Source organism: Bos indicus x Bos taurus, chromosome 7 (assembly GCF_003369695.1).
Source record: "Bos indicus x Bos taurus breed Angus x Brahman F1 hybrid chromosome 7, Bos_hybrid_MaternalHap_v2.0, whole genome shotgun sequence".
Classification (NCBI taxonomy): Eukaryota; Metazoa; Chordata; class Mammalia; order Artiodactyla; family Bovidae; genus Bos; species Bos indicus x Bos taurus.
This window is the reverse complement of record NC_040082.1, coordinates 10,536,535-10,562,964: the sequence shown is the minus strand read 5'-3', so window position 1 is coordinate 10,562,964 and position 26,430 is coordinate 10,536,535. Positions and strand designations below refer to the sequence as shown.

The following is a 26,430-nucleotide window of genomic DNA, read 5'->3' as shown; positions in this document are numbered from 1 at the left end:
TCTTAAAAATTACTTCTTGCATTCAAAGTCCAGTTCAGATGTTAGATTTTTAGGACTTCTTTGTTGACATGAGGAACAGATTCTACACTTCAGACAATATTCCCCCTTATCATTGTTTATGCCTTAGCTCACTGTACAGGCCTCTATTTCTACCAGAAAGCCTATGCATTCCTCTAAAGCAGTGATCAGCTCTTCAATTTTGAATCTACAGTATCTGACATTCAGTTGATATTTAATAAATATACAGTATTGCTTATCTTTGTGTTATGCATGTTACACACATATGTATGCATGACTGAAGTTAGCCTTTTGGTTGTTTGCCACTTTGAGACAAGAGTCTACTCCTGAGGTCTTTCTGTTGAGCTTGTATTAATAAAACGAAAATATTGACATAATCCATAAAAGTGGCATCTGTGACTTTAGTGGGGAAGCATTAAGGCATATTATCTCAGCCAGCTTTATCACTGTTTGGCCTCTTAACTACAGATGGGATTTAATTGCTTCTTACAGACATTTAACATTTAGGCTTCCACAACATTGCCCACTAGCTATCTAGCACTTCTGTTCATAGTTTTTACCCCAAATTCATCAAATTATACTATGAATTCTTATTATTCTTTAATGCAGCAACATATAAAAATCAGTAGTTTGTTTATAAGCAGATAAAAGTAAGCGCCAAGATCATATGTTTGCCTTTTCAAAGAAGAGAAGCGCTAAAATAAAATAGTAGGTAAACAAAATTCAAGTTGGTAAGCAGAGTAGCCATTAGAAAACAATAGAAACTATATATATATATATAAAAATTACTGAAGTTCCTTCTGGTCTAGGGAAACTGTGTAGGTATACGCACCATTGTGCCAAGGACAGACTGGTCCTTTGCAGACACTTACCCTCTGACAGCATGAATAAGTCTCAGTGATGGATAGGCAGTCCGCACTTTGAGTTTATTCTTAAGGATTAACGCATTAACCCACTCCACGTGCTTCTCTCCTCCTTTGACCATGAAAGCAGGGATCCAAAGGACACTGTCATTCAGCATGGAAAGTCTATGAACAAATTTTTCTCTGTCACTCTCATTCCGAAAGCCTCCAAACGCTCTTTGTACAACTGATGGATTCATGGTAATAAAATCTGATTTAGTTCCCACATCTGCAGCAAACTCCACCACAGGGGCTAGATTACACCTGAAGAGGGAAAAAATTAATGGACAAATGAAAAGTAAGTACGAAGCATTCACTTATAAAATGGCATTCATGAAAAGAAAAAGCGGAGTGAGCATGTTTTTCGTTTTTCAGTTTTTTTAACTAGGTAGGGAAAAAAAACATAATCTGCCTGGTAAAATTACATTCTCAGCAAGTCATCACACTTTCAGGAATACAGTACTGTCTTCAATAAAGGTTATAATGGGGCTCAAATTGTCATTTATACTAATACAACCTGTTGTTGAAGAATACTTATTGCTATTATCTTCATAAAACCACATGATATGAATTTCTAATAGGGGAATTTATGATGGTAAATTCATAAGAGCTCTGCCATGAAGTAGGCAGTCTAAGCCACATGCTGTTCTGGAAGTAAGTAAAACACACTTGACCTGATAGGCTAACCTGCACCACTTGTCAAGCTTAAGTCATTTCAACAAGTTTCTAAACATATGTAAGTGGAGATGGCTTTTCTGTACCCTGAGGTTAAGGGAAAAATATAACTCCTTGCAACATTTTCCACAAACCTATTTGTCATTGCTTTCCCTAGGCCTAAACGGGGAGGAAAAGTAAGAAAATGGAGTTACTGCATTTAATATACCTCTTTGAGATGTTACCAGAGAAAAATCCTCTACCAAGGGATCAGATATCTTTCTGTCCCTTTTGAGGACATCCTCAAAATGCCTGCCTTCCCTATTAATCAGACATGAGCCCTTTGTGGAGGAGGACCCCTGTTCTCAACACCCGAGCTCCTGAGCCTCACAAAGTACCTGATTCTGATTCTATTCTTGTAACCTGATTTTTGCATTTTAAGAAAGCTTTGGAAAGCACCTGGAATTTGTCTTCCACTTGTGATACTTTGATTCTGTCACAAAGAGTTCTGGATTTGATTAAACTTGAAAAACAGCTTTTAAATTTTACAATAGTTTAACTTGCTGAAAAAAAGGGCACATTTTAATTAGTTGATCAGTGAAAAATTAGATTTTTAACAAACAAGAGTTTGCTATTTGGAAAAAAAAATTAATTTGAATCTATACATTCATGAAAACACACTCACAGATTTTTTTTTGTTTTCTTTTCTTTTTGGTTGTTTACATCAACCTTTCAAGTGAAGGGAAGATAAACTAATTTCCTCTTGCTGCATTTTTGCAGGTTTGACTGCATTATGAAAGTTTCTCACATTTCTCTACCTGCTGCATTTCTCCACATTAATTAAATCTCAAGCCAGTTAAATTGAATTAGAAAGTAAAGTGTGTGTTCTTCTATTAAAATTATTGGCTTATATATCGCTCCTTATCTCTCTTAATTAATATATCTGACTACTTCCTAGATCTCTGACAACACTTATCTAACACAACAAATATCTTTCATCTCACACAATTAAGCAGAGTCTCTGTTATCTAGGCTGAGCTACCGAGAGAAAACAAAGTTAACACATCATATTATTTAGAAATAATCTCAAGTCATGTAACTTTAAGTATACCCACTAGATTATGTGATAGAGTACTTATCTGTCTCCATCCATGATCCATGCCCTGTTGGAGATTAGTTATTCCTCATTCCTCTCACAGTAAGGATACTAGCGATGGGACTGCCCTGGGAAAGAACAGCTACATGCGAACAGAACGAACTGAGCATCTTACAGTGTAACTCACAGAAGACTAAGGATATGGTTATTTTTAAAGTCTGAAAATTCACTCCACATCAGCTTCAAAAATAGTCTAAAATTCTAACCAAGCTGATTATAAGATGGATTTGGAAAGTGTGGAAATACGTTCTGAACAACATGGGTGCAGACACTTCCCCTTCCTTAGGTAAAAAAATCGACAGCACTTGCTAACACGGCAGTTAACGTGTCCTGTCTGGGGAGATAGCTTCAGACAGATCATTCTGCTGTAATGATACCTCAGCCATCCTTTTCAGAGGGTTCTACCAGAGGAAAAACAATATCTATAAATGTCATTTTCTCTATAATTATACAAGTAATCAGAGCCATCCCTGTTAAAGACAGCCAAGATAACATCCCAATGAATGATCTTTTCAGGAAAAAAAAAATGACTTAGTTTATGCTTTTCATTCCTTTTTATCACATGTTTAAAAGCCCCTCCACATCTCATGTTTGCAAACACCCACTCTTTTAGCCTCAGCTTAGTTTCTGAAACAGGACTGTCTGGCCAGGTGTTATTGAAGAGTTAATAAGGCAGTCATCAATAAAGCTGGGTGCTGAAAGACAGGGACTTTCCACCTTGGAAACAAAAGGAAATTAACAGAATAACACGATTTCTGGAGAACAGGGGTGATCAAGAGGGAACTAACGTATCTGAGGAGGTAAAAAACGCTAAGTGGCTGTGATGCAAACCGAAAGGGCATCAGGCGATCAAAGATTCATCAGTTCACCTGAGCTTCACTGTAAAGTTTCTATGACCCAAGCACAGCCCCATCAGGCTTTGCAAAGGATGGAAATGGGAGTACTGAAAATAGCGCGACAGAGGACACACCATAACATGTCGACTATGCTAGCTCGGCATGCCTGCTTGTTCTTTTTGTTTGGAGTGCCTATGCCTAAGTTTTTACTGGAAGGAAAGATTAATATCACGTCCACATGTGGCCAGAAAATTAACTTTGCTGCGGTTGGATTAGATATGTAGTCATATAATTAGCTGAATCATATAATCAGGGCAAGCATTAAGGAGGCCAAAATAACCAACCAGCTGTGTTGTACTCCAGCAATTCAGTAGACTCGTTGTGAACTTCACAGCATTACTAGTAGCAATGGTGCTGATTGAGCAAGATTATAAATAGGTTTGCAATCACACATTCTTTATCTTCCTTTTTAATAACTCTTCTCAGGGATTACAATAATCAAAAGTAGCCAGAATGGGTAGCAAGCATTTATGAAGCATTATTTCACATTATTCTTAATCTTGTAAAATTGAAGAGGGCTCGATTTTTAAATGGTGGATTTCTGTGAGTCAAAACTACTGAGTATACAAGAATATTTAATGCACTCAAGTTCCACTTCTTTAGCCAAATTAAATTTGTGTGTGTGTGTTAGTTGCTCAGTTGTGTCCAACTCTTTTTCGACCCCATAGACTGTAGCCCACCAGGCTCCTCTGTCCATGGGACTTCCCAGGCAAGAGTACTGGAGTGGGTTGCCATTCACTTTTCCAGAGGATCTTTCCAACCGAGGGATGGAACCCTGATCTCATGCATTGCAGGCAAATTCTCTATCATCTGAGCTACCAGGGAAGCCCCAAAATTTTATACTGACCAACTATTTTGACATATCAAAAACATGAAACCATATCTAAGAATTAGGTATGGTGGACAAACTCACTGCTTATTCAAAGCTGCCCAATTTTCTGTTCGTTTGTGTTTATTTTCCAAGACTGATTAAAACCTTTGGGAATGCAGCCAGCTCCATTTCCACCCTAGACCTCTGAAATTTCTTCTGTGGTCTCAAGCTAGATGTGATGCCTTCTCAACAGTCCTTTTATGTAGAATTGAAGGCACTTTCATTTATCTCATGGCCATGTAAAATATTCTTTAATGTATTTTAATTTAATTTTTTAGGAAAGTTGTGTTTATTTCACAATAATCGCTCAAGACCACCTCATTCTCCAGCAAGACATATCTTTTAGACTTGGCAATATTCTCTGCATTTCCCTTAAGTTATGGCTGAACAGTCTAAGCAACTAGGAGGTCCCTCTTTCAAAAGTTCAACAGATACGCCTTAAGAGTTCATTGTGCAAATACAATACATTGCTCAGATTTTTTTTTTTTTTCCTGGCTATCTTACTCTTTGTGCTAGTTGGCAATGATGTAATCTGGCCAAAGTATGATCCTGACATTTATTACTAGTAATAGCAATAAGAAAATGCTCAAGTAGCCACATGTTTACATATCCCACAGTGTGTGTTACATACCTTTGTGCTACCTACAGAACTAGTCATTGGAGACACTGAGGTGAAACAGCATGCACTGTGATACAGGAGGATGTCAATAACAACTAAGTGGATTACAGCCTTATCTTCATTCTTTCTCACATTAATGTTCAGACAAGTTCCAATCACATAATTTTACAAACACACCCTTTTTTCTGTTAGCCAGTCTCACTGTTTGCTGTACTAACACTGAAATCCCATCATAAGCTGGGAACCACATTTGTCAACTGACAATGAAATGGGAGATGACCTCTTTTCTTTTCTGCCCTGAGAGGAAGCACATGGTTCCTAGCTGCTCCCATCCTGTTTTTGAGCTTGAAGAGTCAAGAGAACATTGACTCTCTAATACCTGGTTTTATTCTAGGCTTTGTGGTTACCCTCTCAACTCTGCTAGGGGAAGCCGAAACACGCAACCTCTCAGCCTCTCTGGCTTTTCCTGAGGTGAAGGCAGTAGAACTGAAGCCAATACTTTTTGCAATACTTTGAGGTCAGGAGTGGTATTATCTTCACTTAGGGGTGAGGTTAAGAAACAAGTTTAAGGACATAGTGTATAGAAAATAAAAGATAACTATTTAAAAATTACTCCAGGACAGGTGTTTTAATTGACACTATTTACACACTGATTTCTTTCAGAATCAGTGAAAATCTCTATATGTTCATCTTTCACCCAACCCTCCTGTAAGGAACAGAATGCCTTATCATTTGGTCTTAAGCATAGTCTACAAGGCCAGTCAGTCACAACATTCCCCAAACATTGAGCAATTATTGAACAAAGGGGTTTTAAATATCTAACACAGCAAAACAATAGTTACACGTCAGGTCTCTTGAAAGAAAGGATTTTTAAAAATGCTAGTAAAATGATTAAATAGCTAGCTGATGTCACTTTTTGAAATAGGAAGCCTAGGGTTAACAGATGACTTATATGTGGTATAATATTACATAGTAGACAAAGTGTAAGAGTTGGAAATGAAGCATCATGTTGAAGATTTGAATTTTCAGTATGGTAGATGAACACAAAAACACAGAAACACACATTATGCGTTATGCTTGCTGATAACAATGAATAAACTCCTCAAGTTGACAGAAATAAATGCAAATGACACATATCATGAAAATGACTAAGTGACTAAGTAGAAAAGAGGTTTCTTTTCACAAGCCCAGATTTGTTACATTACTGGCAGGGGTGGGAAAACAGTGTCATATTATTTCTAGGGAAATCACAGAATCAAAAAAAAAAATCAAACTCATTCTAGAAGACAATGATCCATGTAACGGAGAAATATCTTAGATTATGTCATTCCCATACTTCAGTCAAAATCAAAATAGCATCACCCATTTGGCAAATTTGCTACAACTGTACAGATATTATTCAATAAAACTTAAGTTTTTTTCTAGGGGGGAGAAGGAAAGAGATGCCAAAGAATGAACATACTGTGCTTAAATCAAATGAATTTCCATGCATGTGATTGTTTTCTTTTTCACAAAGTGAATATATATAGTTGCAAGACTAATATTTATTTGAATTATACATGTAAGTTTCTTGAAAATGCATATGAAATGAATATTAAGCATATACTATAAATACTTCCTTTGTAATTAAAATGAAGGATCATTTTAACTTTTCTGAAAGGGGTATAAAGAAAAAATTCTGGCAAAAAATTCCTGTTGAGGAATTCCTTTTTTCTGGTAAAAATTCATTACTGGAAATATTTAAGACAAGGAAAACCAAGCAAGATTCTTAGGATGTATTTTTCAGCCCTCTTGTCCTAGTCAGGGAACTGAACTACTCCATTTATCAGTGGTTGCTGAGCAGTTACTATTTTTTCTACAGAGGGAAAAACTGATTTAGTATGGAATTTATGTCCTTAAAAATTATGTTGTACATTAAAAGGAAAGAAACAGCATTCGTGAAATATTATAGCTGATACTTTAATCACCCACGCCAGAAAACCAAGGCAGAAAAACTATAACATTTTCTCTTTGCAATTCATAGTGTTAATAAACTAAGTACCACGTGACCGTTATGGTGGTGGTGGGAAACACACCCGAATTTTCTAACATTTAGTGATGATACCAGCAAACTCGTCACAGTAATACCACGCTGACACAACTTTCTTGTCTAAGAAGACAAAAACTTGTCATTCTAAACTACAAATGCACTTTTCATTTCTTTTGAAAGTACAATCCAAGATTAAAAGATGATTTCTTACTTAGTATATATAATCTATTTGACACATGCTCCTGGAAAGACAGTTGATATAATATTCAGAAGAGTCAGGTATTCTGATGCTCACCAAGCATTCAGAAAAGTATCATACCACGTGTGGATAAAAATGAATGTTTCATTTCCTAATATCACAAGGCAGGCCGAGGCCATCTCACATTAATTACATCATATTTATTCTAAGTGGGTCTTTCTCTATCTCCATTTAGCAGAAAGTCACATTCTGACTGACCAGAAGGACTTGATCTCCACAATTCTTTTATCTTCCGTATCTGGTTCATCACAAAGCCCTAAAAATCCATCTCAGAAAATCTCTCCTGAGTATGTTCTCTCTTCTTCATTCTTATCGGTATTTTCAAAGCTTAGGCACTGCCATGTGCGTTTGAACTATCACTGGAATAATTTCCGAATTGATTACTACTTAGCTATAACAACTGATGAATCATGAATTGATCTGCAATTTTTAAATAATGAAGGAGAATAAAATGGATTATAACAGAACATGACAGTGTTCCATGCACATCACGTTATGGAAATTTATTTCAGGTTTACATGTGTGTAGCATTAATGACCATAGCTGGAGAAGCAACAGGAGGAGGATATCATGATATAAGTTGTATTTCTTGCTGTAATGTTTACTAAGCAGTACTGAAAAACACTGCTCTAACCAGTTCTATAAAACCCGGACTCCAACTTGATCTGTCTGTTTCAAGGATGGTATCATCTTATTAATAAGCATGTTGCTGCTGCTGCTGCTGCTAAGTCACTTCAGTCGTGTCCGGCTCTATGTGACCCCATAGACAGCAGCCCACCAGGATTACCCATCCCTGGGATTCTCCAGGCAAGAACACTGGAGTGGGTTGCCATTTCCTTGTCCAATGCATGAAAGTGAAAAGTGAAACTGAAGTCGCTCAGTCGCGTCCGACTCTTCACGACCCCATGGACTGCAGCCCACCAGGCTCCTCCATCCATGGGATTTTCTAGGCAAGAGTACTGGAGTGGGGTGCCATCGCCTTCTCCAATTAATAAGCATATTTGATCACAATACTATCCCAACCAAAACCTTCAATGACACCAGTCCAAGGGTTTTCATAACTTGCCCATACCCTTTCTTTCCAGAATTTTCTCTCTACATGTTTGCCTGTCTTGCATCCCAATGGCATCAGACTACTCCATGTAGTTCTCTGCCTGTGTCTCTTTATTTATGATGAACATCTCTGAGTGAAATTACTCCCTCTCTAAGACACTCTAGCCTCCAACCTCAAAATGTCCTATCTTTTCCTAAAACTCAAAGGTTAATATCCTTTGCAATGCTTTATATGTTTTCTTTGGCAGAATCGACTGCTTCTGTAGCACTGATCTAAAATATTTACCTTATTTTTATTCTATCACATATGGAACTCCATTACTTTTAGTTGCTTGTATAGGGTTGCTATCTCTTTCATGCAATTAGTTAAGCTAACTATAATAATAACATTGGTTATTCTGTGTATGTGAATTGAGAATCTGTTTAATTTACAGGGGTTACTTGATCTCTTAGTCTTCTAGGAGCGCTGCTGAAGCTCTTAACCAAGTCCTGAAAATTCACAGGCCTCTGGGTCACAGGTTAACATAACTCTGAAAAATGGGCAATTTTGCTGGGCTATTTCCCCATTTAAAGGGGACAGGCTCTCATGGGCTAATGATGATAAATGCCAAAGAAAACAAAACTACCACTTGGTTTGTGCCCCAAGGGCGTCAGTTCGTGAGCTCTGCACTAAATCTTCTGATTCTCTGTACAACCACTTCAATTTTCACTTTTAACGTGTTTGTTCTGTTAAATACATTAAAGGTGTTTCATTAGAAAGCTGATACAGCGTGTGTTTGGGGAAGTGAATTAAGGATCACCAAACATACTAATAAACAGGTGTTAAGCTGAAAACTCTGAAGCTGATAAAATGTTTAACCCTCAGAAGGTGTGCTAACTGAAATACACAAAAATGGAAACACAACCGTCCTTTTTAGTTGGAATTACTTACGTTACAGTAAGAAATGCGATCTGTTTCATTGACGCGCCTATTCTAGGTGACCTGTGTTTTCTGTGTGCAAAGCCATCATCATTCAAAACAAGCAAGGAAAGCCTAGAGGAGTTCTAAGGGCCGATAATAATTTTTCAGTCTGATTTTTAAAAACACTCACAAGTCAAAATGTACCCATAAGAGAACATACAGGGGTGACAGGTGGAGAAAAGAAACTATGCTGCTTAGCATTCACCAACTGGTGGGGTCCCCTTCTCCCTTTTATTAAAGTCTCACAGTTTCAGTCCGTGGACCAAGACAGCGTTCTGTTTCTTTGTTAAACATCACATAAAATGTTGAGATATGCCTAAAAGTCTATTATACATTAAAATTACCCAAGACTCTGAAATCTCAGCAGATAATTAAAGAATGGATGAGAAACATCTTTGTATTAAAGGAATCAAACAATACATTCCAAATGTTAATAGCTTTCTTAAGTTACATACAGAAGATCATGCCTAGAAAAGTTGAAAACATAAACTGAGGGAAAAGGCATGTGTATGTATGTTTAAAAGGTAAGTAGGATTATTATTAACGATCTCAATCACTGATGTTAAAAAGCATGAAAAGCATATCCCTGCAATCCTTCGATAAGATGGTGTATGCCAAGAGCAGGGGCAAGCATATCCATACAAACACAACATTCCTGGAAAGGGGGCTATTTTCCTGTCCCAAGTTGAACAGCTTTAAAACTCAGTTTCACTCACTTTTATAATTAATTTCTCGTGTCTACCTGGCAGCAATGCTATGTTCTTAGTTCCATTTTTACTGTTATTATTACTGTTACTGTCCTGTTTTGTTATTCCTCTCTCCATCAGACTGTCTCCTCCATCAGACTGTGAACTTCAAACAGAATACACCATGTAATTTATCCCTATATCCCGAATACCGACTGAAATCCCTCAGATCTTGTCATCTAGTGGCTGCTTGATAATTATTAGTTGAATGAAGAAATACTTGCTGATTTGACTACAAATTAATGGAGTCACTGCTTCCATTTAAAACTTCAAGTAAATGCTTCTTATCTGTTATTTAGGAGACATATATTTGTGCCAAATGTGATTTCCGTACTTACAAAGTAATTGTGGACCCTAACTCTGGACTTCTTTTCTAAACAATTATTAATCACAATAGAAAAGTTCCTCTCAATTCTTTATAGGATCACCATGCTCTTGACATTGTTTAGTCTGATCATTTATATAATTCACTAAACATAATAAGACCTATCATATACTACCTTATGCCAGATACTATACATATCTGTTATTCAAACTTACAGCACATCCAAATAATTAAGTATAAGTAAGTAATCATATCCTACAAATGAAGAAAAAAGTTTCAGTTTACGAACCTTCAGAGTTGGGATTTAAATCCAACTTTGTATCTAAAACATTATGAATCCAAAATTTACTGCACAATACTGCATCCAAATGATTTTCATTGTCTAAAATACATATTCATTTTCTCCCCGCCCCCACACACTACACTTGGCACTAAAGACAGAATATTAAAAGCAACAGAATACAAAATCTGTAAGTTGCAGTTTTATGTGTTTGTTTAAAAAAATATTTCCAGATTACTCAGGTAGTGATAGAGCTGTAACATGACCCCAAATTTCCTAAGTCCCTGCTTATCACTCGTCTTATCTATACCTCAGGCCTTTAAGATAATTTTCAAAGTTAAAATTGTTCTCATTTCCAATTTAAGAACAGTGTTGGTATTCACTACATGGAAAAACATGCAAACACACAACACTAATAAGAACAGGAGCCTAATTACTTTTCAAATATAGGGCATTTGCAAGTCTCCCCCAAAAGACAATCACTACAAACATTTGGTACCAAATTGAATTCTAATATTCTGGAAAAAGATTCCATTAATGGCATAAATCAAGCTGTAGTTCCAAGAATCTTGGTGGATGCCAGTGAAATAGATGGGAAATTCTGAATGAGATGGGAATACCACACCACCTGACCTGCCTCTTGAGAAATCTGCATGCAGGTCAAGAAACAACACATAGAACTGGACATGGAACAACAGACTGGTTCCAAATAGGAAAAGGAGGACATCAAGGCTGTATATTGTCACCCTGCTTATTTAACTTATATGCAGAGTACATCATGAGAAACGCTGGGCTGGAGGAAGCACAAGCTGGAATCAAGATTGCTGGGAGAAATATCAATAATCTCAGATATGCAGATGATACCACCCTTATGGCAGAAAGTGAAGAAGAACTAAAGAGCCTCTTGATGAAAGTGAAAGAGGAGAGTGAAAAAAATGGCTTAAAACTCAACATTCAGAAAACTAAGATCATGGCATCTGGTCCCATCCCTTCATGGCAAATAGATGGGTAAACAGTGGAAATAGTGGCTGACTTTATTTTTCTGGGCTCCAAAATCACTGCAGATGGTGATTGCAGACATGAAATTAAAAGACGCTTGATCCTTGGAAGAAAAGTTATGACCAACCTGGGCAGCATATTAAAAAGAAGAGACATTACTTTGCCAACAAAGGTCCATCTAATCAAAGCTATGGGAGGTCTTATTTCCCAGAAAAATGTCAGGGTCCTTTCCCAAAACTATCCTAAATGATACTGCTGTGAAACAATTTCTCTCTCTTTTGATAGTACTTTTATTCACCAGTTCCTCATGCATTTTGTACATATGGTGACTTCCCAAGGCCCTGACCTCATCACACTTAGAATAATCTGTATAAATCACTAAAACTTAGTCTTGATCTATAAATAACAAACTTATGTAGGGCTACAGTCCATGGAATAGCAAAGAGTCAGACACGACTGAACAACTAAGCACAGCACGTAGTTCTCAAAGGGGAACGGTTTATGTATGTAAAGTTGAACCACTTCGCTATACACCTGAAATTAACACAGCACTGTAAATCAACTATATTTCAATCAAAATTAAGAAGAAACAAACAAAAATTTAGTCTTGTTTTTCTTTGGCTGAGAAGTAAAACCCTTCCCATGATTTTAGGTCTTAACATTGGCTTGCATACATCAGGAGACAAGGAAATACTCCTGGACCAGAGGAAACAGAAAACCAGATTAGAGGATACACAGTATTAAGCAGAGAATGCTATTTATACAAGTTGATTGATGAGAAGGAAATTTATTCATAGAACATGACAACCAGAAGGGAAAAAATTCAAACCACAATGCAAGTTGACAGGCTCTATTCCAAAGTTGTCTATTGAATCATAAGAAGATAGTCATAGACTTTTAGAGCCAGAAAGGAATTTATGAGTCCATCTAGTTCAACGGCTAGATTTGGCATATTAGGAAACTGAAGCCCCAAATGCTTTACAGTATTTGTTCAAAGCCACACAGCTATATTTAGAGGCAATGCCAGCCAGGGGATCCAAGTTTCTGAACTCTCTGACAAGTATTATTTTAACTGCACTTCATGAGAGAATACGTACTACTGAGCAACAACGACCATTTAAGCACAAATATTTACATCTTCTGTGTACCTGGGTCACAGATATAATTTTACCACCATGAGTATACCACCAATGTGCTAATGCTAATACCATCAAAAAGAAGGAAGATCTACATTTACTGAATAGCTGATGTGTCTTTGGATTTATTCTAGTCAATTTCACACATATTATCTATACCCACAGAAAAAGGGAAGAAAGATTATTTTCATCATATAAAGTTTCTTTATATTACATATAAAGAAACTGGGGTTTAGAGAAGTAAATAAATCATTTAAGACCAAAAATAAATTGGATGGAAAAGATGGAACTTGAAACCAGATTTATCTTATTTAAGGGTTTATTACATTTGATTATCTGAGAGAAAAGGTCATGAGTCTCCTGCTCTATTATCTGTCTCTAGAATATTTTGACATATTTTTGGCACACAGCAAGTGCTTAGTAAAAGAAAAGAATTCTCGTTGGATGATCCACAGACCACAACTGGAGAAAATGCTAAACATTATAAGGTTGGTTTGGTGTTTATTTAAGCTTTTTTTTTTTTTTTTTGTAGCATTAGTGAGACATAATTGACATACAAAATTGTATATGTTTAAGGTACACAGGGTTATTTTATACTTGTACATATTTCAAAAGGATTGCCATATATAGTTACCATCCACACAGCTTTTGTGTGTGTGATTTTATTTGCTGTTCAATTTGCTTTGTTAACCCAGCCTTTGAAGAATTGCTGGTACCTCGTGGAAATGTCAGACATTAAAAATGGCCTTCCCTCTTCTGCTTTTCATGTTAAGTCATCAAAATTTTAAATATATCCTAATTAAGATAATTTCTCACTGGTCTCCACATTTCAGAATAAACATGCAACCAAAAAACTTCACACTCTAGTGCAATACTATTATTTCTATAAAAAGATAAATGTTTTCAGGGACTTACAGGTGGTCCACTGGCTAAGACTGTGCTCCCAGTGCAGGGGGAGTCTGGGGTCAAACCTTGGTCAGCAAACTGGGTCCCACATGCCACAGCTAAGGGTCTGCATGCTGTAATTTAAAGACGTGCAGGCTGCATCGAAGACTGAAGACCCCCATGCCACAACTAAGGCTTGTGCAGCCAGCAATAAACAAATATTTAAAAAGACAAGCATTTCCAATCTTCATTTAAAAACAAAGTATTAGACTCTGAGTAAGAGAGGAAACAGTTCTGCTGTTTCCTTCTTCAACTTACTGTGTACACTCAGGAAAGTCATTTAGACTCTCTGATCTATGACAAAATGTGGTATGTTAACCTAAGTCTCATTAGAAAAGACCCTGATGGGAAAGACTGAGGGCAGAAGGAGAAGGGGACGACAGAGGATGAGATGGTTGGATGGCATCACCGACCCCATGGACATGAGTTTGAGCAAGCTCCGGGAGTTGGTGATGGACAGGGAAGCCTGGTGTGCTGTGATCCATGGGGCCATAAAAAGTCGGACACGACTGAGTGAGAGAACTGAACTGAATCTAAGCCTAACTTTCTCAGAGGAACCAATGGAAACCAATTTGGATTATTCAAGATCCATTTTCTGCCATCCAAAAATATGTTATGTTTTAAAACATGGCATATTCATGCTCACTATTACTTGCCCTTTCCATGAATTATTTGTTGTTATTGATTCTCTAAGTCATATTGGACTCTTTGTGACCCCATGGACTGCAACAGGCCAGGCTCCTCTGTCCTTGACTGTCTCCTGGACTTTGCTCAAATTCATGTCCATTGAGCCATAAATTATAAAAGTCATATATTCTTTGATTTTCTTAAACTGCCTTCCACCATGTATCCCCACTGTCACTCTCCTACTTTGCCCCTCATTATCTCCATATTTAGACTATTTTCAGTATTTTCTCATCCTCTGTTGCCATCTTCTCCTGCCCTCAATCTTTCCCAGCATCAGGGTCTTTTCGAATGAGTCAGTTCTTCGCATCAGGTGGCCAAAGTTTAAAGCTTCAGCTAAACATCAGTCCTTCCAATGAATATTCAGGGTTGATTTCCTTTAGGATTAACTGGTTTGATCTCCTTGCAGTTCAAGGGACTCTCAGTCTTCTCCAACACCACAGTTCAAAGCACACACACCACAGTTCTTTGGCGCTTAGCCCTTCTTTATGGTTCAACTCTCACATCTGTACATGACTAGTGGAAAAACTATAGCTTGGACTATGTGGACATTTGTTGGCAAAGTGATGTCTTTGCTTTTTAATATGCTGTCAGGTTGAACATAGTTTTTCTTCCAAGGGGCAAACATCTTTTAATTTCATGGCTGCAGTCACCATCTGCAGTGATTTTGGAGTCCAAGAAATAAAATCTGTCACTGCTTCTACTTTTTCCTCCCTCTATTTGCCATGAAGTGATGGGACCGCATGCCATGATCTCAGTTTTTGGAACATTGGTAGGCAGGTAGCAAATGCTTTAACCCCCAAACTGAAGCTATATTTTGAAAATCTATGAAATGGTGAACTGCCCATTTGCTAATGCTTCTCTGGTGTCAGGGAAGGATGATCTCCACCATATTTTACATTAGTATGACTCCTCCCATCAAAGTCTATCATCTTACTCTGTCCTGTGATTTGTAATTCATCACATCTGCCTCCTCTAGTATCTTATTGAGTGCTCTGTCTTTCTTGTCTTTGATTTATTCATTATCATGGTCTTTTCATTTGCAAATATGCTCATGCTTCTTTACCTTTATATTCCTCTCCTGCTTACAATAGGAAGAACAAAACCCCAACAAGAACAAATAAATAAACCAACAAACTGCAAGGCTGTCTTTTGGACTATAGGATATCATGTGAAACCGTCATGTGAAACAATCCTTCATGATTTAAGGCCAGCGTACCTTGCCATTTCCCCTTCCACAGCCTGTCTCATTAAGAACCTAATAGCAGAGGAGCCCCAAACACTGCCTTCTCTGAAGACCTTTGAAAGCAGTTGTCTTTGTGCTTACTCATCTCTGCCTGAGATTCCTCTTTTTCATGTGCTGAATGACGTATCATTCACGTGTACAATGATTTACTCATCCTTTTCTTGCTCTGTGTTATAAAATGCATTTATACTTAAATAGGTGTTCACATTTGGGTAGATTCCTAGAATTGGAAATGGTAAATAAAGCAATCTACTATTTTTAAGGCTTGGAGGACACTGTCAACCTGAGTTTTGGAAAAGTTGTATCAGTTTTCATTTTTAAAAGCATTCAATACGAGTGCCAATATCAACATAACTTTATGCTGAATATTACAGATTTTAAATATCCTTGTTGGATTGATAGACAAGAAACTGTATTTAATACTGCATTTTTAGAAAATGAGATAAGCATTTTAAAACTTAAAATAGCTTGTCAGTTCATTGTTACTTCCATTAAAATTTTTTTATTCTTCTGGATTAAATCTTTTCATCCAAGCAGTCACATGATTATAAGGAAAAAAGTTAGAGTCTTATCTCACATCACATGTGCTTATTAATCACTTAGTCATGTCTGACTCTTTGCGATCCCATGGACTATAGCCCACCAGGCTCCTCTGTCCATGGGGACTCTCCAGGCAAGAATACTGGAGTGGGTTGCAATGCCCTCCTCCAGGGGATCTTCCCAACCCAGGGATCGAACCCAGGTTTCCTGCATTGCAGATGGATTCTTTACCAACTGAGCCACCAGTGAAGCCCAACTCACATCACAATCAACAAAAATTCCATATTTAGTTCTAAGTTAATTTTAAAAACCATAACTAATTAGAAATAAATAGAAATTCTGATTTCTACCTAGAATATGAATTTTATGGTTAAATCAATAGAAATAACAATGATAGTTTCTTAAAAACTATAAAATTTCATAGATCAAAAATATGAATAACATACTGAATAATCAATGTTGCTATTTCTAAAATATAATGTGGTTATCTTAATCAATAAGAATTAAGAAAAAATCTTTCTAATGCCTGTACCAGATTCACTACCAGAAATTAGTTGTTTGCAGTTAAAACACTTGAGTTAATGACGAACATCCTCAGTGAGAGTGGAAGGAAAAAAAAATAAGGCCATTTTTGTGAACACACGGAAAAGCAAGCATAATTTTTTCTCCCAGAAAAGATTCTATTTTGCTATAAAAGAGTTAGCATTTATAGAAAGTCAAAGAGAATGATTTAAAGTTTCCCATAAATTATCTACCAGTGGAGAATGAAACACTGATTGAGTTATAAAAATACACTGGGATCAGTCAATGTAAGTCAGTTCTTCCATCTTTTCATTTTGTGAAACATCTCATCCCTTCTCTTAGGAAGCTAGATCATCATAAAGTAAAACATTTTTATCTTATACTTTGGTTTCCTGAAGAAATATATCTCTTCACTACAATTATTTCTAATTGTATACACTCAGGTTTTATAGACACTCTTGAGTAGTGTTCTTGTGTCTTCATATTATCTAATATGTTATTCAGTATCAACTATAGACATGTTTGATAAAGTTGACAAATTTGGGGAAGGTCTGACTTCTTGTTTATGTATGACAGAGAGAATTTGCATTTCCAGCCAATGGCCATGGCTATTAGAAAATGCAGTAACAAATTTAACTTTCAACTATGACATTTAACTCAAGCAAGGTATGCTTTAATATCATTCACCATTAGTTTAGATTTACAGTTTATACATTTCTTTATTATATTTCCCATATGATACTTGGAAAATCACTTTGAAATTATACATCTATTATTATCATCATCACTGGACACTGGAAATAATAATGTTTAGAAATTAAGATATTTGTGCACTATTACATTTTATGGCTTTATTTTTTCCATTTTATTTTTATTAAATTATAGTTGATATATAATATTATATTAGTTTCAGGTGTACAACATAATGAATCTAGTAATTGTCAGAAGCCCAGATTTTCTGATTTCCAACATCTAGTACATTTCATTATACTACTCATATTTCTATATTTTCTTTTTAATTGTAAAGGTTTGCTGCTGCTGCTGCTGCTGCTGCTGCTGCTAAGTCGCTTCAGTCGTGTCCGACTCTGTGCGACCCCATAGACGGCAGCCCACCAGGCTTTCCCTGTCCCTAGGATTCTCCAGGCAAGAACACTGGAGTGGGTTGCCATTTCCTTCTCCAATGCATGAAAGTGAAAAGGGAAAGTGAAGTCGCTCAGTCATGTCCGACTCTTCGCGACCCCATGGACTGCAGCCCACCAGGCTCCTCTGTCCATGGGATTTTCCAGGCAAGAGTTACTGGAGTGGGGTGCCATTGCCTTCTGCTGTAAAGGTTTAAATGACCATAAATAACCTTATACATGACTCTTCTTACATATTAATTTTGAAATTCAGTAGTGTATAAATTTAATACAATAAAACATGAATACAAACCAAAAATTTCTCAAATCCTACATTAATTCTTTCATTCAATAAATAGCACATGTCTCAATGTATCAAATTTGGTGCTAGATTCTTGAAGATACAGGCTACATAAAGCAGACATACTGGGTAGTCCCAGCTTCTCTAGAGCATGCTGTTTAGCCATATTGGGAATTCTAGTGCATGGCAAACCTTAATGCACAAAAGAAGCACCAAGGCACCGTGATCAAATGCACATTCTGACTTAGCAGGTCTTTTGCAAGTTTTGACATTCTGTATTTCCAACAAGCTTCCAAGTGATGTCAATGCTGCTAGTTCAGAATCTCAATCTAAATGACAAAGACTTATTTATATAAATATGTATACATTTAAAGGGATATTTTAAGTGATCTATCCTTGCTGTTCCTGTGTTTTTAGGGAAAAAACACTAATGAAAAGGAAATTAGAAAGGATTTAATCAAACATGGCAGGAGTTGAGAATAATGATTAACAAAGGAAAAATGAGCAAAGTCGTCTATCCGAGAGGAAGACAGGGACAAGACAGAATGGATAAATGAAAGGTGGAAAGAGAGCAATCAGTAAACAAAATTAACTGGAATCTCAAGCAGCCAGAACAACACAAAGTGTTTTGCAGCTCTTGGTTAACCATGTCTGAATCACTTAAGTCTTACTCATTGCTTCTAGCATCTCTGTTTAAGCACAGCGTGGAGACAGCGGAGTGGCAGCTGATGGTCAAAATGTGTCAGCTGTGAACTATAACTGTTATTAACTCCTCCCTCAGTGTCCTCCGGGCTTCCCTCGTGGCTCAGCGGGTAAAGAATCCGCCCACAATGCGGGAGACCTGGGTTCGATCCCTGGGTTGGGAAGATCCCCTGGAAGGCTACCCACTCCAGTATCCTGGCCTGGAGAATTCCATGGACTGTATAGTCCGTGGGGTCGCAAAAAGTCAGACACGACTGAGCAACTCTCACTTGACTTCACTTCAGTGTCCCCCATATGGCATCAAAGACAGTATACTGCAGGGCTCAGTTTACTTTCGATGAGGCTGGACGCTGTCCTTCTTCTGTGAAAAACCAGCACTGGCAGATGCTTGACATTTCCTACCATCCACACAAGCCCAGAAAATGGAAAGAATGCACGGTCGCTTCCACACCACGATGGGGGGGGAGAGAAGAACCAGGGAAGATGGTCCTTCAGCACCTTTCAGCCTTAGTTTTAGGAAATACCTTACTTTTCTGGTTCTCATTAGAAAAACCACTCTTGTTGGTGGGATGGGGAGAGAGATGGGAGGAAGGTTCAGGAGGGAGGGGATATGGGTCTACCTGTGGCTGATTCTTGCTGATGTGTGACAGAAAACCACACAATTCTGTAAAGCAATTATCCTTCAGTTAAAAGAATAAAGTGGCAGGAAAAAAAAAAACAACGAAGAAAACCGCTTTTGTTAATTCTATGAAATTCTTGAGTATAGACAATACAAATATTATAATGTACTTTTTTTGTAAATACACATGAGACTAAAGCATCCAAAAAATGAGAAAGCATCCCAAAACTGCAGGACAATTGAAAAGCACTTTAAATATCTTTTTGCAAAATCCAACTTTGACCACTAAAGAGATATATTCTTTAGTCTAAGATGTGAACTGTTGAAATAACTTTATACCTATACCTAACACAAAGCAAAGGAAAAAAAAAAAAAAGACCCAAGAAAGGATTTAAAGATACTTTTAAACAGATTGCATGAAGGGAGCTTTCTAACTCTGTTTTCTTTTACTTATACTGATACATAAATGATGCATAAATGTCTTCCAAACTCTAAATTCTTGAAATTTTACAGCATACCTTTAGATGAGTATACAGGGTAAATTTAACACTGACATTGTCCAGAGACAATTGTACCGCTCTAGGTTCTGTGAGCAGGTAAATTGTAACACTCCAGGAATAGAGAAATAGTTCACACAATAATATCAGTTTCTAAATTAGAAAAAGTATAGAAAGGTATACAACTTCATCCACTATCACAGACAATGAATTTTGCTTGAAATCCTGGACTCTATGTTGGACAATAGACTTCCTTTGCTGCATTGATTTTCTCTCTCTCTCTCTTTCCAATATTTAGCATGTCAGGCCATCCAGATATAAAATACAGAATTTAACACCAATGGGACAATGTTTCTAATGCTTACGAGGTGAGAGAAGGTTTATATCTGACACACTGGTGCCAGATTAAATTGAATTTTTGCTTATCTGGAGCTATATGACAAGATCTTTAACAGCACAAGAACTTTATCATCCTTAATGAACTTTCTCAGACAGGATTTCAAGTCCAGAAAAGTGAGATATTTTCAATTTGAGTGAGTGACTGACCACCTGTACTCTGTCCTGGCCTCCTCCTTGCAGCATGGTACTCACCGATTGAAGAATTACAGATTAGAGGTCTTAAGTGTAGCATGTGTGAACATAATGCTAATATTTGAATTATGACTTCAGGCATTTTTATTAAGAAATAAAAATATTTCTTTTATGCCCATTTTTCTGTTTTTTAGGTACATGTGAAACCTAGATTTTACAAATCAGTTCAATATTTAGTAATTAGAGAATCAGAGTAAGGTTTTGATTTTTCTGACCCTCCTTTTTTCCCCTTTAAGCATCCTGATATTGATCGAACTCCCATTTTGTGTAATATCCCTGCAAACCCAGCATTTAATTTAATTGATTAACTTCTAATACAAAGAGCCCCTGAGGGAGTATCTCTTCTAAGAGAAGAAATGCATGATGATGTGTGTGTGTGTGTGTCAATTCTTGTGTATAGCTATCACTACGTGTGCAGACACATAACGTGAGCAGTTTTAAGCAGCTTATTTAAAAATATTGTGGGACATTAAAAATAACATTCTCCCAAAATACCGATACATTTCACAGGACAATTATTCCATGCACCTTGCTCTCCTTTTCAATAGGACAACTGTTTGGAGCAAGAGATTGCTGTTTGCACGTGATAGTACATTCTGTGCATCATTAAACAAAGAAGACAGCCTCGCATTCCTCTAAAGCACCTTCAGAAAAAATACAAAGTTTGAAATCTAATGTTGAATGAATATTTTATCTAAAAAGAATGCTTTGCTTCATGTCAGAGGTCAAATTGAACATAATACCTGGGTGCATCTGATCCTTGAGGGGTCACTGAACCAACAGTGCCCTCGGCAAGAGATCAGACATAAGTTCTCTCTCCCATAACAAACTTATTATCTAACAAGAAGAAAAGCGAAACAAACAACCTGGGAGCAATAGGTGATACAGGCAAACAACCAGTTAAAACTATGTACCTAAGCAAATGCACGTGCACACCATACAGCTCTGAGAAGATGGGAAGTTTGAAAGATTTTTAAAAATCGTTACTACAATTTGTGACTTTAACCACTTTGACCTGGATGGGAAACTATTACTGTTTCAAGGAATGGGGTTTTGATTGAGTTTTAAAGCAAAAATCCTTTCTGCTGGTGTAGAGTAGAACTGGAGAAGGCAATGGCACCCCACTCCAGTACTCTTGCCTGGAAAATCCCATGGACGGAGGAGCCTGGTAGGCTGCAGTCCATGGGGTCGCTAGGAGTTGGACACGACTGAGCGACGTCACTTTCACTTTTCACTTTCATGCATTGGAGAAGGAAATGCAACCCACTCCAGTGTTCTTGCATGGAGAATCCCAGGGACGGGGGAGCTTGGTGGGCTGCCGGCTCTGGGGTCGCACAGAGTCGGACATGACTGAAGCGACTTAGCAGCAGCAGCAGAGTAGAACAGACACTAACAAAAGGCCACATACACCCGGGGAAGAACAGATGCACACGGATGATGTGCCACACGCCGGGGGAAGATTCGAGTTCTAGGAAGGGTGGAGGTCTGGCATAATGATGTGTCACTGAAGTCTCTTGTGTCCAAGAGACTCAAAGGAATGGGTTTCCAGACTAGATATTATTACCAAAAAAACAGGTTTCGCTGCAGGGATTACCTGTTTCTAACATTAAATGTATTCTTGCTGAAATTTTTCTCGGAAAATCAGAAACCCATCCGTAGGCTACACTTTCCTAGTACATATTTTAACGTAGAACATTCCAGCTTCTAGTTTCAGAAACTAGTAAAAATAGGAGCAAAAGAAAAAAAAAGTAATTATGGCAATAATCTTATGCCTTCATTGAAATGCTTATCCTCAGTGTTTTATACTTCTTGGTAAGACCATAACACACTTAGGACACTAAGGATTGACCACTATGGTGTTCTTGTTAATAAGCTTTTAAAATAATCATAGCTGAGGAAAGTATAAAGAACTTCTGAAGTTCAGTTCCTAAAAACACTTTACATTTGTAAATGCTCAAACATCAGCATGTGTTAAGTCGCTCAGTCACGTCCAACTCTTTGCGACCCCATGGACTGTAGCCCACCAGGCTTCTCTGTCCATGGGACTCTCCAGGCAAGAAGAATGGAGTGGGTTGCCATTTTTACCCCTGGGGGATCTTTCCAACCCAGGGATTGAACCCATGTCTCATGTCTCCTGCATTGGCAGGCGGGTTCTTTACCATCAGTGCCCCCTGGGGAGCCCTGAAACATTAGTGAGTGACCTGCAACAAACACGTAAGTTCAAGAGATCTAATTCAACCTAGTGACTATAGTCACAATACTGCATTACCCACTTCAAAGTTGCGAAAATACAAGATCTTAATTATTCTCACCACAAAAAAGAAGAGATAATTATGTGCTCTGGTTGAGGTGTTAGCTGACATTACAATCTTAATTTCAGAGTTAGAGGTGAGGTTGAACCCAGTGCATTATGTAGATCTCAATGCTGAGGTCTGAAGAGATGTAGGAATAAGGAGTCAGTCCTTATTAATAGGGATACAGGATACATTTGAATCCTGTATCCCTCCAGTATTAATCATCTTTACAAATTATCTACTTTCTGAAATTTCTACTATACTCTAAAATCTTTTCTTCCTCATCTTATCTGAGCTCTGATTTTAATCTCTTCAGAAATTCTAAAGCCTTACTTTTTCTTTCCAACCATACTTCATACAGACTTCAATGTCTTAAGCTCATTGTTTCCATTTCCACCATCATTCCTTCATCAAACAATCTGTTTCCTCCTTGGACACAATTTTGTTTGTATACCTACATTTTCACAGGGTTTTTCTCTCAGTTCAATCGATTTAAAAGCTCAGGGTTTTAAAGGGTCAACTGATGTCAAATCAATCACTAACCCTGCATGTGACTGAGCAAAGTAAGATAGTTATACAAAATGTTCATAGCAATATTCATTGTTATGCATTGTATTCCCTGAGTGTTCTCTTATGATTTTTCATGGCTATTATTGCTTTATAAAAAAAAAACTGTGGCCTATTTATGATTAATATTTATTATATTTAATACCATAGTTCAAAAAAATTTTTTTTCAAGATACTACCACAAGCAGGATTCCTGCATAGCTTCAAGACTTCAAGCTATTTGTCAACATGGCAAATCAGCATATTTTCCTATTTATCTTTATATTGTAGTATTTCATATTTCAATATACATGTTTCATTTATTTAGCAAGTATTTCTGAAGAAATAAAAAACCAACAAATCTATTTAAAAATAATAACTGAGAATTAAAAAATGATAATATCTATGTCATCATTACAATCCTAAGTCTATGGTTGTCTTTCTTTCAGTTAATCAAAAGCTAACCAAACACATGATTCATCAAATATCTGTTGAACATCAATGAAAAACAAACAGCTATGTTTAATTCCATGAGAAAACTGAAAAATCAAAATATACTAACATTCACAAATACCACATATAAAGAGTGATGAAATCAATTTGGCCCAAGGTATCAAATATAAATTTGCTACAGTATATTCCTAGAATATGCTAAATAATCATTATTAAAACAGTAAAATTAAGTTACATCTGTTATATCATTGCAGAGTAATGTTCATAATTTTGTGAATAAGTAAAATAATTTATTGAATATAAATGGCTTATAAATGCAATTAAGTGAATTAATTCATTCACTAATAGAAAAGAATAATTATAAATATATTATAAATTATACACAGAAGAACTATTCAGTAATAGAAATAAACAATTAAATAAATTAAATTATAATAAGTAATTACATCTATTAGCAAATAGTTTTTCTATGTATTATATGTAATAAAATTATCATTTGGCAAAAAAAATTAAAAAACAAGCTGGTGTGAATTATTGCTACAAGATCAACTTTTCTTTCAAGGATATAATAATTTTAATTTGACATTTCACGGTGAGTAAATTTGGATACTACACACATAAAGATATTGTCGATAAACGCTAGATTTAGCTTTCAGTAATTCTTTATTAATATTAGATTTACATATTTCTGCCAGCATTCTAGTCCTAAGTAAAAGGTCTTTGAAGAAGTTACACATTTTAGCAACAGAAGAAAACTCACCTTATTACAAAATTGTGACTGTCGATCTCTTTTCCACACTCACTATCTAGGAGAATGCCAGAGTTCCCAACAACGGCACAGGTCTTAAATCTACGGTTTTTCATTGGTGAAACTTCAGGTAGGAGGCTGTGCAGATCCTGAGAAATGTTTAGTGTCCGACGTCTATCCAGCACATAGTGTATGACGTCACCAGGCTTAAAGCTGCTCTTGACCACGGAGACATCTCGCTCGGCATCTAGGAAACGAAGAATGTTCTTCCTGCATTTGAGATACAAGCAAAGTTCCCCATTAATGACAACGCATCCAAGGACTGGTGACACGTTATTGACTGGGGGATTTTTGTAGAAATTAATGCCGGTGGCAAGCAATTTGTTACGTAAGTGAAACTGAAACATCTCTGGTCAATAATGTTCAGGTAACAAAAAATTCATTAACGCGTCTCTGGTCAATAATGAGGTAATATCATTTATAAAGAAACGCATTTGGTAATTAAACCCACCAATTAAGTTGATACTATAGGAAATAAAAAATATTTTTAAAAAGTCATTTTCACATAGTTTTTCAATGATTCTGTAAATAGATATACACTATACACACCTATATGTGGAGTGAAAAAGGCCCCCTATCTATGAAACAGAAAATTAGTTTATTAAATGAAATATTATTGCCATGACTTGACTTACCTGAGCCTGATAGTATTCTGCAAACCTTTATTAATTATCCATAATCATCTATTTTGTTCAATATTGTCTAGTTACGGTGTGTAGAAGAAACTTGAAATTGTTTGGAATTATACTTTAGTTAATTCTATTAAAGGACTGATTGTTCCAATAAAATTATTGACATTTACCAAATCATGTGTATATTGTAATTAAAGTAATGTTAAAACTATAGCAATATGTATGTACTTATGAAAGTTTTCCTCCAAGCTCAAGAATCCTGGAAATTGGATGGCTATATTAGAAGAAAACATGGACAGATAGAATACTGGACCTTGTATGGCAAAGACAACTCACTGTTTCTGTGTTCTTTCTTCCCTTCTCTCTTTTTCTAATCAAATCTTCTAAGTTTTACTTGGGGACATGGATGCTCAGCTAGAACATGTCCAAGTTTCCAAACCCAAGTATAGCTGGATTTGGTCATCTGAGTTAGTTTTCTTAAACAGGATATGAGTGGATCAAGTATATTCCTATAGGAGAAAGAAAGAAACTTCCAACTTGTTTGACTGGCTCACTGAATTCTTTAAAAGTTTTAATCGGAGGATTCTTACTTTACAATGTTGCGGTAGCTTCTGCTATGCAACAATGTGAATCAGCTCTAAGTACACACGTATCTCCTCCCTCTTGAACCTCCCTTGCACCCGTCCACCCGTTCCACACCGCTAGGTCATCACAGCACCAAGCCGAGCTCCCTGTGACCCACTGTATTTTAAAGTCTCCTTTCTGTGGAAGCTTAGCCTATCCCCTAATTACTAAAGAAATTGGTTAACAGATGTGTGAAGCTACATAAAAATATATGCATTTATGCTAAGTTAGATGATGGAAAATGAGAAAATAGATACAGCTGCCTGGAAAGCTGGTGACTCCTGGCATGATACAGGATAGCACCTGCTAAAACTGTGGTCTGTAATAACCTGAGCGTCATATTCTACATATAATAGCTTGTTGCTCTTGGATAGCTATGTTGGTTACCCCTTTCAGCAAGGCAC

At 36.7% G+C, this 26,430-nt stretch overlaps 1 protein-coding gene across 1 annotated transcript in view; it reads right to left on the bottom strand.

Moving 5' to 3' along the window:
* The window catches only part of ST8SIA4 (ST8 alpha-N-acetyl-neuraminide alpha-2,8-sialyltransferase 4), a 103,534-nt gene that overhangs the window by 60,202 nt on the left and 16,902 nt on the right, over window positions 1–26,430 (bottom strand). Inside the window, exons 3-4 of the mRNA XM_027545529.1 lie at window positions 24,723–24,980; window positions 891–1,184 (exon numbers count right to left, since the gene is read on the bottom strand). Of these exons, the coding sequence (XP_027401330.1) occupies window positions 891–1,184; window positions 24,723–24,980 (552 nt within the window). The remainder of the gene's footprint in view (window positions 1–890; window positions 1,185–24,722; window positions 24,981–26,430) is intronic.